The sequence below is a fragment of the Ranitomeya variabilis genome, chromosome 5 (assembly GCF_051348905.1).
Source record: "Ranitomeya variabilis isolate aRanVar5 chromosome 5, aRanVar5.hap1, whole genome shotgun sequence".
In the NCBI taxonomy this organism is placed as follows: domain Eukaryota; kingdom Metazoa; phylum Chordata; class Amphibia; order Anura; family Dendrobatidae; genus Ranitomeya; species Ranitomeya variabilis.
The window spans coordinates 488,927,054-488,942,514 of record NC_135236.1 but is presented as its reverse complement, the minus strand read 5'-3'; the positions used below and the strand labels follow the sequence as shown (position 1 = coordinate 488,942,514).

Sequence of the window (15,461 nt, the reverse complement as noted above, 5' to 3'; positions counted from 1 at the left end):
CATAGCGCACGCCAAAAGGGGGAGGTGTCACGATATGGTATGAAATATCAGAAGTTAGTTTTCTTGCTAGCATGCGGGGGCTAAACCCCCCCCTCTCTCTGGTTCTCTTTCCTTCCCTGTGTTTCTATCTGTCTGTGTAGAAGAGCTTGCCTTGTGGGGGAGTTTTATTGACGGAAGGTATTTACGACGGTCATAGCTGCAAGGGAAATTTGTGTTAGCAGGAACTGTTAGAGAAACTTCTAGAATCATGAAAGTCTTTTGTTCCATTTTTGTAAGATATTACGCAAACCGTTTACGTTAAAAACACGAAAATAGATGTTCTTATTCTCTCTCGGTGGATCTATCAATGACTCTAATCACAGGCTTGTAGCTCCCTCTGGTGAAGAAGTAGGGATTGCTCTGTAAATAATAGGACATATTTGATCTCATAAGAAAGCTCATGTTAATACAAGCTGAATGCTGGGTGTGCTATGATTCTGATATGTACTGGAACGGAGTTATAAGCATTAGACCAATTTGTATTCAAAGTACTCAGACTGAAAGGTAGGAGGATCTGGAAAAGCCAGCCCTTTCTGTGATGTCACTAGCTGTAGGTCTTAAGTTTGTGGCCAGATCCCCAGCTCTTCTTCTTGTCTTTTCCTGTGAGGCCTGAGCAGCACGACAAATGAGCTGGGATGTCTGGTTGCCTGCAAGGCAATGATCTGAGAATATGTGAGTGTTATCTTTTCTTCATTTAATCCTTTTATTTTCATAATTACCTTGTACATATTTGCAATTGTCTCATTTGTAACATCTTTGTAAAATATTTTATAAACACTGCCTAAAAATCATTTATGGGGTATACTCTTTAATACTAGTTCGTTCTTCCTGCCCTAAACCGTACCCTGTCTCTGAAGGGAATTACGCTACTGTTTTGGGTTAGCAGCCGAACCCGTTTAATCGGCGCTGGTGGCAGCTTACCGTGTGCCGGCTGTTGGGGGGTCACTGTAGCGACTGCGGCTTGATAATTATTGTTCCTGCCTGAGTGGGAGTAGTTATCGCGTTGCTGTAGTGCGCCCAATAGCCAGTACATAGCAGGCAGCCTTTCTGGCGACTAATTACCCCAGGTGCAGTACCTAATCTGACCTGAGAGTAAGGGGGGCGCCAGAGAGCTGCAAGTGTCAAGTGGAACTGTAAGCGGGATAGACACAAATCCCTGCAGTTCATGGTATATTGAAGAGCAGTGGGATCCCTAAAATAAGCCCCTGCTGTAAACAAGAGGTCAATAGCCTCGTGTGTGTTTTTTCATCACATTGTGGCAGTGGAGGGATAACTAGGATAAGCCCCCCTGCACATGTGATAGCCGTCTGCTGGTCTAAAGTCACCCCAATCCGTGACATATTGTAGGCAGCGGCTGAGGGATCTTGACAGTCACGGTGTGAATCGTGACAATGATATTGTCTCAAGGCTCAATGGATCACTAAAATCAATCTTAAACACATGTGATAATTAGTTTTCCAGGTGATTCTAATTAAATGAAAGCTACTTAAAAATTATGTTCCACATTATTAAGCAGGCCACAGGTTTCAAGCAATATGGGAAATAAAAAGGATCTCTCTGCTGCTGAAAAGCGTGAAATAGTGCAATGCCTTTGACAAGGTATGAAAACATTATTAGTTTTCATGAAAACTTAAGAGTGAACATCATACTGTGAAGAGATTTGTGACTGAAACAGAACACAAACAGAGTTCATGCAGATAAAGGCATAATGTGTAAGGTTTCTGCCAGACAAATTCATTGGATTAAGAGAGCAGCTGCCAAAATACCATTACAAAGCAGCAAATAGTTATTTGAGCTGCTGGTGCCTTTGGAGTCACTTGAACCTCAAGGTGTAGGTTCCTTCAAAGGCTTGCTGTGGTGCATAAACCTACTATTCGGCCACGCCTAAACAGTGTTCACAAGCAGAAACAGTTGCAGTGGGCCCAGACACACATGAAGACTAATTTTCAAACAGTCTTGTTTACTGATGAGTGTCGAGCAACCCTGGATGGTCAGATGGATGGAGTAGTGGATGGTTGGTGGATGGCCACTATGTCCCAACAAGGCTGCGACGTCAGCAAGGAGGTGGAGAAGTCATGTTTTGGGCCGGAATCATGGAGAAACAGCTGGTAGGGCCATTTAAGGTTCCTGAAGGTGTGAAAATGACCTCTGCAAAGTATATAGAGTTTCTGATAAACAACTTTCTTCCATGGTATAAAAAGTAGAAACATGACTTCAGGAGAAAATTCATGTTCATGCATGACAATACACCATCTCATGCTGCAAAGAATACCTCTGTGTCATTGGCTGCTATGGGCATAAAAGGAGATAAACTCATGGTGTGGCCACCATCTTCCCCTGACCTCAACCCTATTAGAACCTTTGGAGTATCATCAAGCAAAAGATCTATGAGGGTGGGAGACAGTTCACATCAAAACAGCAGCTCTGGGAGGCTATTCTGACTTCATGCAAAGAAATACAAGCAGAAACTCTCCAAAATCTCACAAGTTCAATGGATGCAAGAATTGTGAAGGTGATATCAAAGTAGGGTTCCTATGTTAGCATGTAACTTAGCCTGTTAGGTTGTTTTGGAGATAAATAGCCTTTTTGTTCAGTGAATGTGACCTCCTAATGCTGCAAATTCAACAAATGAGCATTTTCAGTTCTTTAAAACATATCAAATGTTTAGAAATTCTACTGTGCCTAATAATTTGGAACAGTGCATTCTGAGTTTTTATTCATTTTGGAGATTATACTGTTATCATTGGGAGGTTTCTTCAATAAAATTTGATGTATACTCTAACGGGTGATGACTTTTATTAGACTGACTCATTTGCTCCGACCATTTAGGAAAATCCAAGAAAAATGTAATTTGCATAATAATTTGGAACATGGTGTAAAATGTATCTGCACAAAAGTGGAATCATTAAAAACGTCAGCTCGGCACGCAAAAAATAAGCCCTCACCCGACCCGAGATCCCGAAAAATGGAAACGCTACGGGTATGGGAAAATGGAGCAATTATTTTTGTATTTTTTTTTAAGCAAAGTTTGGAATTTTTTTTACCACTTAGATAAAAATTAACCTAGACATGTTTGGTGTCTATGAACTCGTAATGACCTGGAGAATCACAATGGCAGGTCAGTTTTAGCATTTAATGAACCTAGCAAAAAAGCCAAACAAAAAACAAGTGTGGGATTGCACGTTTTTTTGCAATTTCACCACACTTTTTTCCCGTTTTCTAGTACAAGACATGGTAAAACCAATGGTGTCGTTCAAAAGTACAACTCGTCCCACAAAAAATAAGCCTCACATGGCCATATTGATGGAAAAATAAGAAAGTTATGGCTCTGGGAAGGAGGGGAGCGAAAAACGAAAACGCAAAAACGAAAAAGGGCTGCGTCTTGAAGGGGTTAATCAGCTCATCTCCTCTTGCAATAATTAAGCTCAGGAGCGGTGCGCTTTAATGAAACAACTAAAGACTACCCCTTAGGCTGGGATCACACATACGCGAGATACGGCCGGGTTTCGCAGGTGAAATCCCTCCTCTGGCGCCGGCACTCCGGAGCGGAGCATGCAGCCGTACAGCAACACGTGGAGCTGCACGCTCCTCTCCCAAGTGCCGGCGCCAGAGGAGGGATTTCACCTGCGAGACTCGGCCGTATCTCGCGTATGTGTGATCCCAGCCTAAGTCTTTAAAACCACTGCTATAGCATTACATAAGCATAAGGTCTCTTACGTTGTATAGTAATGTTGCTAAAAATAAAGTTTTAATCTGCTGCTTAGTATATGAAAATGAAGCAGGACTAGTCCGGTGGGTCATTTCTTCCTCCATACTGGTCCTTCCTCAGGTCCTCAAATGACATCCCCCTGGGTGTGATTGATGTCCTCCATACAATGCCCGTTTTAGTAGACTGCTGGAAATACTGTGCATGCATGTGACATTCCGGTGGTCCTACCATGATAGAAATTCTATGGAGGATGTCAGTCAAACCCAGGGGGATATGATTAGAAGATCCGAGGCAGGACTAGTATATGCTAAGAGATGCCTATCCAGACAAGTCCTGCCTCATTGGCACATGTCGATCAGCAGATTATAACTTTTATAAAAGATAGCAACATTACTTTGTCACTTAAAAGTTCTAATAAGAATACAAGGTTTGGCATGTATAACACCGCAGCTGTATTTTTGGACAGTTAGGGGACCTGACAGGTTCCCTTTAACTCTACCACTAAGGACATGTAGCCCCCATGCATGAATTATTGATGAAATTACCAGATATGCTGTATTAAAAACATACTAAAATAAATAATCTTCACAAAATATATAAAACTCCCTCAAGCGTTATTTGTGCAGATATTTCCAGGATAATTCCTGTGTCTATAGATGATTGCAATGTCTGTGTTGGAGCTCATATGATATGCTTTCACTACATAGATAGGACAAACCGGACATGTAAATGGGTTGTCCAGTCTCCTGCTAAAAGTCTGCAGCCACTCTATGTGACTGCAGACTTGTGAACCCTTACAATGCGCACACTGCACACTTTTGGGATTCTCTGGTACTGATGCCGACACCAGGGGGCCACATGTCGGAATATGGCCATAAATATGCAAAGCGCATACTTGCGGTTATGGGACTGGCGGTTGCTAGAGAATCCTGACAGTGTGCAGTGCCCACCCAGTAAGGATTCAGAAATCTGCAGTTACAGAGAGTGACTGCAGACTTTTAGCAGAAGACTGGACAACCCTTTAGATCCAAGAACATGGTAAGGCCTTCTGCAACCTCAAAAAACACTAACATACTGTAGATGTATAGATAATTCCTTCTTGTGATATTGTTTGTGACTGGTAAAGTGACTGTCACTGCGATTACAGTTATCACAGGACACATGATGTCATATCACAGCTGAACCAAAGCGCTTTGGTCACGTCTAATAAATGGCTACGTGCCCTAAGAATATGGAGACACGTACCAGCTGAGATCTCTCCCACTGGATGATGATATGGAGATCATACCAAAATCTTACCTACAACATCATGCAGACATTGACCTCCGCGGTGGCATCTATATGCGCACGTGTCATCATTGTGTTAGATAGTAAGGTCTATAGGAAAGTGTACTTTAGACGAGCTTAGAAAAAATCATTCGAGTTTCATACAGAAAACTTGATCGATTTTTTTTTTTTCTAATTTTCTTTGGATTTTTATAAATCTGCCATCCCTATGTCCCTTTTTTTTTTGCGTCTGGGTGACATCTGTGTCCAATCCGTTTTCATACCAGTACCTGCACATGATCACATAGACTTTCCTAGGTTTATAATGGAGATCTATCTGTAAGAATTGGATGCCACTGATAGTCCATGTGCGATCAGATTTTTTTTAGCTCACACCAATAGACTTTACTGTGTGAGTCTCATCCGAGACTTTGATGAAAGTAGTGCATGCTGTGATTTTATTCCTCACGGACACTCAGATCGAGAAAAAGAATCATTCATGTGAATAACATGGGTCAGTGCACTATCCGATCAAAAAATGTCTGATTTATACACTCTTTTGCATGAGCCCTTATGGGGATCTTCTCTTTGCCGGATAACAAATGGCAAGTAGCTGTGCAAGCCAATCATCAACAACAGGAAGCCAATTTTGGGGGCTCACTTAACTCAGAGGGGCAGCAGAACATACAGTATGTTGCAAACCGTCATTAATGAACCTGTGGATCCTACTTCAGCTCGGAAAAAGAGACTTTATATGAGGACCTACTTTCTTCTGCTCTCATAGATGTGATACGCGTACGTGCTTCTTGCGGGCTCCTTTACATTTCCGGGTTGACGTCTGGTTATTGTTACGATACGACTCATCTTCAGATTTCCAGTCTCTGTATGGACGGACTATGGATAGCATGTTGTGATACCCCAGAATGATTCTTTTTCATGCCTCGTGTTATCCAAACTCTGGAAGGATCGTTGGGATTCTGAGTTGTAATGCTTAACTTTCACAGGCAGATTGATTTATCCTGCTGGAGTAATATTATTTATACCACTGAGTCTTTAATAATCAGATGGGAACACTTTACCAGCAGCAGCTGAAAGGTTTTTATTTTTTTTTAATACATCCACGGGGCTGAGATTGTTCAGAACATTTGTACTTTGCGTTAATTAAAATCCCCTGTGGAACAAGGGAAAGCTTTTAGATTGTAGCGTTCTTATTGTTTTCCCTTCTGCCTTGCCCTTGCCAATTTAATTTATAGATACAGCGGGGGGTCATAACAGGGCGGCATTTATTTTATTCATAGTCAAATAATTGTGTGCTAATAACAAATATTCAACTGATTTTATACAGGCAACGTGACAAAAAGCTTGCAGATCTTAGAGAACAGAAGCAACGCTATTTACCTGGCATGTGGAATGTCAACAGCGTCATGCTTGGGGGTCTCGGATCAGAACCACCTTTACAGGGTAATCTCTTCTATTCATTAAAATCTACCTATTAATTACCATGGACAATTTCCATTGCTTTTTACAGAGATTGTCTTGTTTAGAAAAAACATTTTCAATTACGCTAGTGGGGAATTCTGTTTTAATAAAGTCTGCCATTGCTTCTCCTGTTTAGCCAGTGAGGAGAACACCTACAAAGTGGAGAACCCAAGACAAATACAACAAAATTAGTATTTGGATATATGTGATACACTTGGAACAAATTGCTTGTTATAAATCAACAATTAATGTAGACAAGTGTTATATGGGGGTCTTTACATATTGCCACAATGCATTAAACCAGTCCTGTACCAGTGGTCCTATTAGTACATGTAGAGTCTCTTTTCTCATGAGGATTGTACAGTAAATAAAATTCAGCATGCTAAGTTTAGATAGTCATATAAAAATCATCTGTTTTTCATCCAGGAAAAAAAAAAACACACAATTTTTCATCTGTATTGTTATCTATATATTATTTAAATACATCTGCAATGAATAAAATCTACAAGAGCAAATATAGTGTGACATGTTAAGAATTGCAATGTGTCCGTAAAAACTGGATGATCCATATGTTATCCAATTTTTGGGTGCATAAATAGATTTGAATAGGTGAATCTCATCCAAAATATGGAAGGGACAGGTGCTTGCTGTGATTTTTTTAACGCGGACATTTGGTACATGTAAAAAGAACAAAACAGTCATCTGAACAGCCCAGTCGACTAACATCGGTCCGAGTAGTGTTTGAGTGCTGTCAAGATTTTTTCAGAAATAGCACTCGGACCGAAAACACAGTCGTGTGAACGTAGCCTAGTATTGAGCTTCTAACATCAATAACCATACTCGGCATTAGTATGGGCCCAGCATTCAATGAAGTGAACTTCCTAGGTTACAATTTCTCTCTTGATTTCCACCCAAGATCAAAATATAAGTTTGCAAAATGCACCCTATCTACATGGGATAGAGGAAAATTTCCTGTTTGCTAGAGGTCCACCCAATCATTGATCCTGAGAACAGGGCTCTCTATTAATTCTGTACAAGACTACCGGAGATAGCCTAGAACACCGCTTGGCTTTTTCTGAGTCCTGTAGAGACTGCAACAGAGATGTGAACCTCCACTTTATTCAGACAGAGTTCTTCAGAGCTCTGTTCTTGGGATTCGTAGTGGTTGGATCTTGTTCTATCAGGATAAGGGGATATGTTCTAAAATTGGTACATTAACTTTAATGCTGCATTTAAATGAAACAGTTTTAGGAAATATTTTAGGAACTGCTTTAATGGAAAACTGCTATGCAGCGATGTATGCGAAAGAAAGTCTGCAGCTGACATCAATGAAGAAAGAGCAGAACAGATAGTCAATGTGGATTTGTTGAAGTACTCACCAATAAAAAAAATAATTTATTTGATTCCATATGCATAAGCTGAGACAGGAGTACAAAGATCAGTGCAGCCATTTCATGTCGCTCCTTTTAACTCTATTTCACATCACTCCTTAAAATGGGGACAACAGGGCATGAAAAACAGTTTTCACAAACAATTCTTATTCAATTTATAGCAACATCTTATTACTGCGAAATTCCCATATCAAAGATAAGCAACATAAATACCTCACACCTGTTAGCCAAAGCAGACAAACGGAACCCCGTCAGAACGATTTTGTAATGTAAAGACATTGACTATAATGATGTTGTAATACAGATTGCATTGATACCTTTGGTGAAGAAATCGGCTTTGTGGTTCTTCTTTAATCACCATTTGAAGTTTTCTGCTAGTTACCGTAGATTTTGGTGCTCAGGGGCCGGGCTGTATGCTGGATCTTCTCTTCCAGGCAGAGGAACAGGAAATCACAGGAAGGAGAAGACCCCGTATACAGTCCGGCCCCTGTGCACCGAAATCTTAACTAGCATAAAACATCAAATGGTGATAAAAGAAGAACCACAAAGCCGATTTCTTCACCAAAGGTATCAATGCAATCTGTATCACAGAACCATTACAGCCTTGTCTTTACTTTACATGCTGACAGGTTCTCTTTTAAAGTCTGACAATCCTGCCAGTATCAGAGGGATCAGTCACCCCACTATTGTATAAGGGGTCCTTCATATTCTCAGAATAAAGATGATGTTTAGGTGATAGGGACATTTGTGCTTGTCAGATCGTGAACTTGCTAAGAATTTAATAAGTTTTGTTATTTGTTTAACAAGAAACTTCTAAATGTACTCTTCCTTCTAATTAACTGTATTAGACATTCTTGTAATTCATCTCTTCCCCATTTTCTTGCAGATGTGGAATGTGACATAAAGGAAGCCACAGATATCCTAAATGAGGTAATAGTGAAATGTGAAATAAGTGCACACAAACATGTTAGAAGGATCACACTCTTTGTTTTAGGATGCGTACAGAAGTACCCATGTATATACCAGTTCTTTCTATTAGTGGAAGTTCCGAAGTTCTTGCAACTGTATTTTTTGCAATAAAACCTAGGTTCTTATGCTCAGATCTGGGCACGCATCTGACAATTCCTATCAAACTCATTAATGCAGTGCCTCGACTAATCAGTGTTAAATCACTGATGTCTGTAACAACCTTTAATTACCGCAAAATCAATTATAAGCGAGGAAAATAAATAGTAAACCAAGAGAAGACCACTTTTAGAAATGAAAATGGCTGTTAAAGTGGGTATATCTCCCCAGAATGTAGTGGCGAACACATAAGGTGTGGTTTGAGAGTTTCTGCCAGCTTGATGCATTAGTACCAGGTCTAGCAAACCGCTATAAAGAGTGGGCTTCCAGATGGCAACTTTTCTCAATAGCCCTGCAAAGAAGAGCATAATCTGGATGTGTACATACTGGGGGAAGGAGCTAGGGGAAATAAATATGGTAAGCTGGAGCCAGGAGAATACTGCCAGTCAGAGGAGGTGCGTGAAGCTGGATGTGATAGTCTGGTGGGAATACTTGATGGGAGTAAAGTGTGAGCCCCTAAATGTAAGATATGGGTGTTCTTTCTATGGGTGTGCTTTAACTATCATTAAACTGGTAATGGTGTCTCTGGGTGTCACTACTGTGGGGGTGCAGGTGCTGGATGTGCCTTGTGACCATCTCTCAGAGCTGAAAGTGGTTCTCAAGGTCAGAAAGCTTGGGGACCACTGGTGAGATTATAGACAGGTGTTGTAAGTCCTCTCCTGGAGAAAATGTTAGTACACGTATAAAAGACAGTTTAGAAAGATATTTCATAACTTATTGAAAGTAAAAGTATGTTCACTAAAAATAAATTGCAGACATTAGTCATTATAGTGGCATTTAGAATAATTGCAAGGGATGTGTCTCTAAAATTGCCCCATGAGAAAACTGGCGCATAGTTGACTCTTATGTTATTTATCATGGCTCAAAATAGCCTTGTGACTAAAAACCAAGCTCCACATCCCCCCGTCATACAAATGCCATCTGTCAGTTATGGAGTTTTATTAAAAGTAAACTTCTTAATACTTTTTTGTGCTATAAATAAATAGATGTGTGACCAAGTCTAATGTCCTCTTTTAAATTCAAGTTTTCTCCTTTAATATGTGTTGAATGTATAGGTAGAACCAACACCTTGCCATGAAGATATACAGAAAAAGATGAGCGCCATATGGACTGTACTTTATGTGCCAGAAAGCCAGAGGCTGGACATGGCCATTAAATATAGTTCCTATGAGTACCGAGACCGACTCCAAGAGGTAATGTGTACGTATAGTCAGTGTGTAGCCAAATAAACCCATTTTGGCCTACTCTCCCAGGATGGTAGTAGGGGTGCTGTGGAGCGTTACTATTGGTAGATCAGAGTAGGTCCCACAGATCGCCAGAACTGGAGACATTTTTCTTCACCGTCCTCACGTTGCACATGTGCCTTCTCCGAGCTCTGATATTTTGTTCAGTGTCCTGGACTTTAAATGGGAAGGGAGGCACATGCACGATTGGCCGCTCTTTTCAACTCCTCTTGGCCATGGTTGTGCTGCCGATGAAGAACAAGAAGAAAGCAGAACATGAATTCCCTGTTCTGGTGTTTGGTACAATTCTAGTGGGACCCGCATGGATCAAACAATTATCATGTATGCAATGGATATGTGATCAGTTTTGTAGACTGGAGTACCCCTCTAACAGACTTGTTTTGCTTGCATAAACCAATTTGCTAACCCATAGGACACAAAATTCCACTGGTGGAACTGCCAAGATTTGTTGTTTATGCAGAATGATATTTTAAAGGAAAGGGACCGTGAAACATAATTTTTAATTTCCAATGAGTTTTTCTCCAGAGCACAATCTGTATTCAAAATTATTAAATAGAAATCTTGCAATTTTCATATTGACCATTGGGGATTTATTAGACTCTAACTTTCTATTGTTTCAGGACAACAGCACCTAGATATAAACCACAATGAACAGACCCCCAACCCTATCTTTGTATTCAAGTGTCTAACGAGCCTGTGCAAAGATCATTGTGATGACAGGAGGGGGAGCAGGTTCAGTAATGATGTCACCTATTACCAATGGTGGATAATGCGTTATCAGCTGTGTATATAGGTGTTACCTATCACTAAAATCCAGCCTCTGCTGATAAGGAGCCTGCTGAAAACTCTTCTTGACAGGACAGGAAGTATTAGTCTAAAAAAAACTCAGTGGCCAGTGTGAAAATTGCAAGATTACTATTTTTTTTCAATAAACACTATATGGACTGTACTGAATGAAAAGTCTTTGACAAATTAAATCCAAACCGTTTTTAAAAGATACATGTAACACAAAAACCTGATTTAAATAGGTAATTTTCTGATGACATATCCCCTTTAAATAAAATGTATTAATTGAACAAAGCTTTACTTACAAATGCAAATGAAATTAAATGCTTCCACTATTTTATAGGCCATCAAAATGTGGGAAAGAGCAATCACACTTATCAAGAGAAGAGAGAAGATCTTAGCTGAGCTGGAGACGTTCGAGACAGCGGCATCTGATCCTAACAGATTCTTCAACAAAGGTAAGCTTCATGGAACGTGGTGTAATAAATGGTTATAGAAGCCCTCCCATGAAGGTTTTATTTTTAATAAACCTGTGTATATATCCATATGGTGTAGTATGAATGTATTAATATACTCACCTCCCGCCACCTTCTCCGGGATCCAGCACCGTTCTGCTCCTCTTCTGAATGACTCAGGAGCTACAGTCGCACCATTCACAGCGGATTGTTTGTTTCCTGCTGGCAAGCTAGTAGAAGGGAACCCTACAATCATTGGCTAAATTTCCCTGTAGCTTAGTGAAGTATTATATTAAAAACAATGGATAAAAGAGGTTTCCTGAACCAGAAGATATATATTGAATATAGAGTGGTAAACAGACTTATTATTGTCTCAAATACAGAATATCTATAGATTTTATTCTTCATTTAGGGTATGAAGGAACATCCATGGCAAGAATGGAAGAGAGTCGGAAAAGGAAACAGCTACACAAGCAAATGGCAGATATAGAACCTGAGACCTATAAAGTATTACACATTATAAAGAAGAAGTTTAATGACACAGTCAGCTACAAGGTGAGTTTTCTACACATACAGTGGGTACAGAAAGTATTCAGACCCCTTTAAATTTTTCACTCTTTGTTTCATTGCAGCCATTTGGTAAATTCAAAAAAGTTCATTTTTTCTCATTAATGTACACTCTGCACTCCACCTTGACTGAAAAAAAACAGAAATGTAGAAATTTTTGCATATTTATTAAAAAAAACAAACTGTAATATCACAGTATGCGATATTCACCTGTCCCCGTTCCACTGCCGGGCGCCACTGTGTCTTCCGGGTCTCTGCTGTGACATTCAGGCAGGGGGCACGCACTAACCACGTCATCGCGCCCTCTGACCTGAACGTCACAGCCAGAGGACACGGAAGACACAGCGGTGCCCGGCGTTGGAACGGGGACAGGTGAATATCGCATACTCACCCTCCCCGTCATACTCACCCCATCCTGGCACGTCCCTGCTTCTCCATCGGAGATTGCGGTATGCGTTCAGTGCTTACGCATACCGCAGTCTCCTGGGCTGCGTCCCTCTGTGGGGTCCAGACTGCGCAGGCGCTTGCCCTTGCACAGTCTCTAAAGGCTTCCGGCAGAGTGACGCTTCCAGCGTTATATTATAGATAGTACATGTAGCTTTTCAATTGTGACGGTTGATAATGTAAGCTAATGGCAAATTATCTGAATGGTTCCAAATTACAAGGCATTGTAGGTTTCCAGTCATTACAGAAATTTTGCCTTTTTAGAAAAGATGACGATACAACTACAGCTGGCCACACACATGTGATAACTGTCTGTCAGCATTTCATCAGCAGTCAGCTCCCTCTACTGACTCCTCCATACACATAAGAGCTCAGCCGAGCATTGTTGTGAGAGAGGAGATTCCCACTGGTACACTCATTTGGCAGCAGCTTATCCCACTTAATAAAAAAGGATCAGATGTTAAAATTTTAACAAACTGGTCCTTCTCTCCCATGATATCATATGTCGGGGGGAAGTAGGCAGGCAATGCACATTATGCCATGTTCACATGTTCAGTATTTGGTCAGTATTTTACCTCAGTATGTGTAAGCCAAAACCAGGAGTGGGTGATAAATACAGACTTCATGACATGTTTCTATTATACAGTACTTTTCCTCTGTTTGCGCCTCTCCTGGTTTTGGCTTTACACATACTGAGGTCAAATACTGACCAAATACTGCTAGTGTGCACGTGGCCTTTGATGGTCTTCCGGTATAGCTGAAATAGGCGGGTTGAGCAGACATCCATCTAATGTGTATGGTCACTTTAGTTACAAAAACGTATTACAGGCAGGGATGACGTCGGGCCACAGAGCAATTTGGATTAAAGTTTGAGATTATGTTTACATAGGTTTATATATCTTCTTGTGAACCTTTTATATTAGAGAGCTATGTGCAATTTGCCAGATTTACTTAATGTATTTTATCTGTTTTTCCTGTTTTCTGGCACAAATACATTAAGTTAGAAAAGTCTCTTAGCTCTTGTACTTAACAAATATTTTTTTTTTACACTTTTTACATTTTTTGTATTACAGGGCAGACCGTATGCTGAGAAGATGAAATGGGACAAAACAGAAATGCTCTATTGGTTGCAGCAAGATCGACGCAAAAACCTAATGGAAATGAATCTTAGAAAATCCCTGTGTAAAACTGGAATCCGAGACACATAAAGGGAATCTATCGGTAGGATCAACCCTCCTAAGTCATCTACATGGGCATGTAGGTCCTAAGAAGCTGAATAAAATGGTATCTTGAGATCCACAATCTGATGTCTTATTCCAAAGAAATTCACGTATTTGTTAATATATAAATGTGCTGTTAAGGACACTGATGTGCATGAGAATCTGCCTCCAGAGCTTATTTTAAATAAAACCCCTTTACTGGTGTGAGACACATAAATGACTGAGATTTAGGATGTCATTTAGGCCGGGGTTACAGTATTGAATAACATGGCCGAGTGCTATGTGATAAAACATTGCATAGCACTTAGCCCACTGTTGTTCTCTGGGGCAGATCAGCGATTATTTTCTCATGCCGATTTGGCATGAGAGAACAATCACAGCATGCTGCAGTTGTCAGTGAGACTCGGCTCACTCGCATCTATACAAGTCTGTGGGTGCTTGTGAAACATCGGACTGCACTCTGCGTATATCAGACTGCACTGGGATAACATCAGAGATGGTCAATGGAGAAATTACTTTCTCTGACTCCTCCGCACTTGTGCTGCGATTCTCTCATGCTAGAGGACCGGAGCACAGAGCACTGACACTCTGATCACGCTCTGATCACGCTCTTAGCAGAGCAGGAGCCGAGGGTCATTAACTTATCACATCCCATGCTTTCCCATCGGATGTTATACTCTTGTGTGACTCCAGCCTTAAAACAAGCTCTGGAGGAAGATTATCAGGGAGATCTGTGTCCGGCGCATAGATCTTAACAGCTCATTTACATGTAGAAAAAAAATGTCGATTAATACATTAGATATCAAGATATCATGTTATTCAGCCTCCTATAACCTACATGTGATATAGGAGGCTTAGGAGGGTCGATCTTACTGACAGATTCCTTTAAAAAGGTATTTCCAGCTCAGACATCAATGTCATGTAGATATCCCAAGGGACCCTGCACCTATCTTGATAACGGGGCCTTGTTTTGATTCACTGTCAGTGGAAAAGTTGAAATCCACGTGTGACTCTCTCCACTGAGTAAAATGAGAGTTCTGGAAACAGGCAAAAAAACCAAATGTGACTATTTCTGGAAATCTGCTAGAAATGAATATCAAGAGCCATATAAGCACCGCTGTTCCCAAACTTATGATCTCTCCATGGCATAACCTGCAGATGAGCCTTGACTGGCTGAGGTGGGAATACCCCTTTAATAAAGATGTATATAAACATATTGGATTAAAGTGAGTGAGTAATAAGATGGAATTGATACAGAGTACATAACTGTAAATATTTTTAAAAACAAACAATCGCCCTCCAGTGTTAATATTATGTACCATGATAATGGACAGTAGATACAAAGCGGAAGAACCAGCAGAGTATCAGCACTACGGTAACTTCTCCTGCGTCTGGGGTCTTACATATGGGACAAAATCTGTCATGTAGCCTTTGTAAGGGGGAACGAGAAAAAAACGAAATCTATTAATAAAATGAACTTTTATCTTAAGCCTTTCTCCTTCATATTTTACCTTCATAAAAACCATTATAACGTTTGCACGTGCAGAACAAGTTTTAGTTTTAGAGTACATCATTTATTTTACCAATAATGTACTGAGCCACTAGACAAAAATTCTACATGGACTGAAATGGTGAAAAGACGCAATTGGGCCCTTGGTTTTTGGCATTTTGTTTTCACAGAGTTCACTGTGCAGTAAAAATTACTTGGCAAGATAATTCTTAGAATCAGTACAATT

General features: G+C 40.4%; 1 protein-coding gene across 1 annotated transcript in view; it reads left to right on the top strand.

Annotated features, from left to right (window-relative positions):
- The window catches only part of CCDC87 (coiled-coil domain containing 87), a 111,926-nt gene extending 96,712 nt beyond the window's left edge, over positions 1–15,214 (top strand). The window contains 6 exon segments of the mRNA XM_077262901.1: positions 6,360–6,475; positions 8,771–8,814; positions 10,065–10,202; positions 11,383–11,497; positions 11,907–12,049; positions 13,579–15,214. Coding sequence (XP_077119016.1) covers positions 6,360–6,475; positions 8,771–8,814; positions 10,065–10,202; positions 11,383–11,497; positions 11,907–12,049; positions 13,579–13,713 — 691 coding nt within the window. The 3' untranslated portion in view covers positions 13,714–15,214.
- The last annotated feature ends 247 nt before the right edge of the window (positions 15,215–15,461 follow it).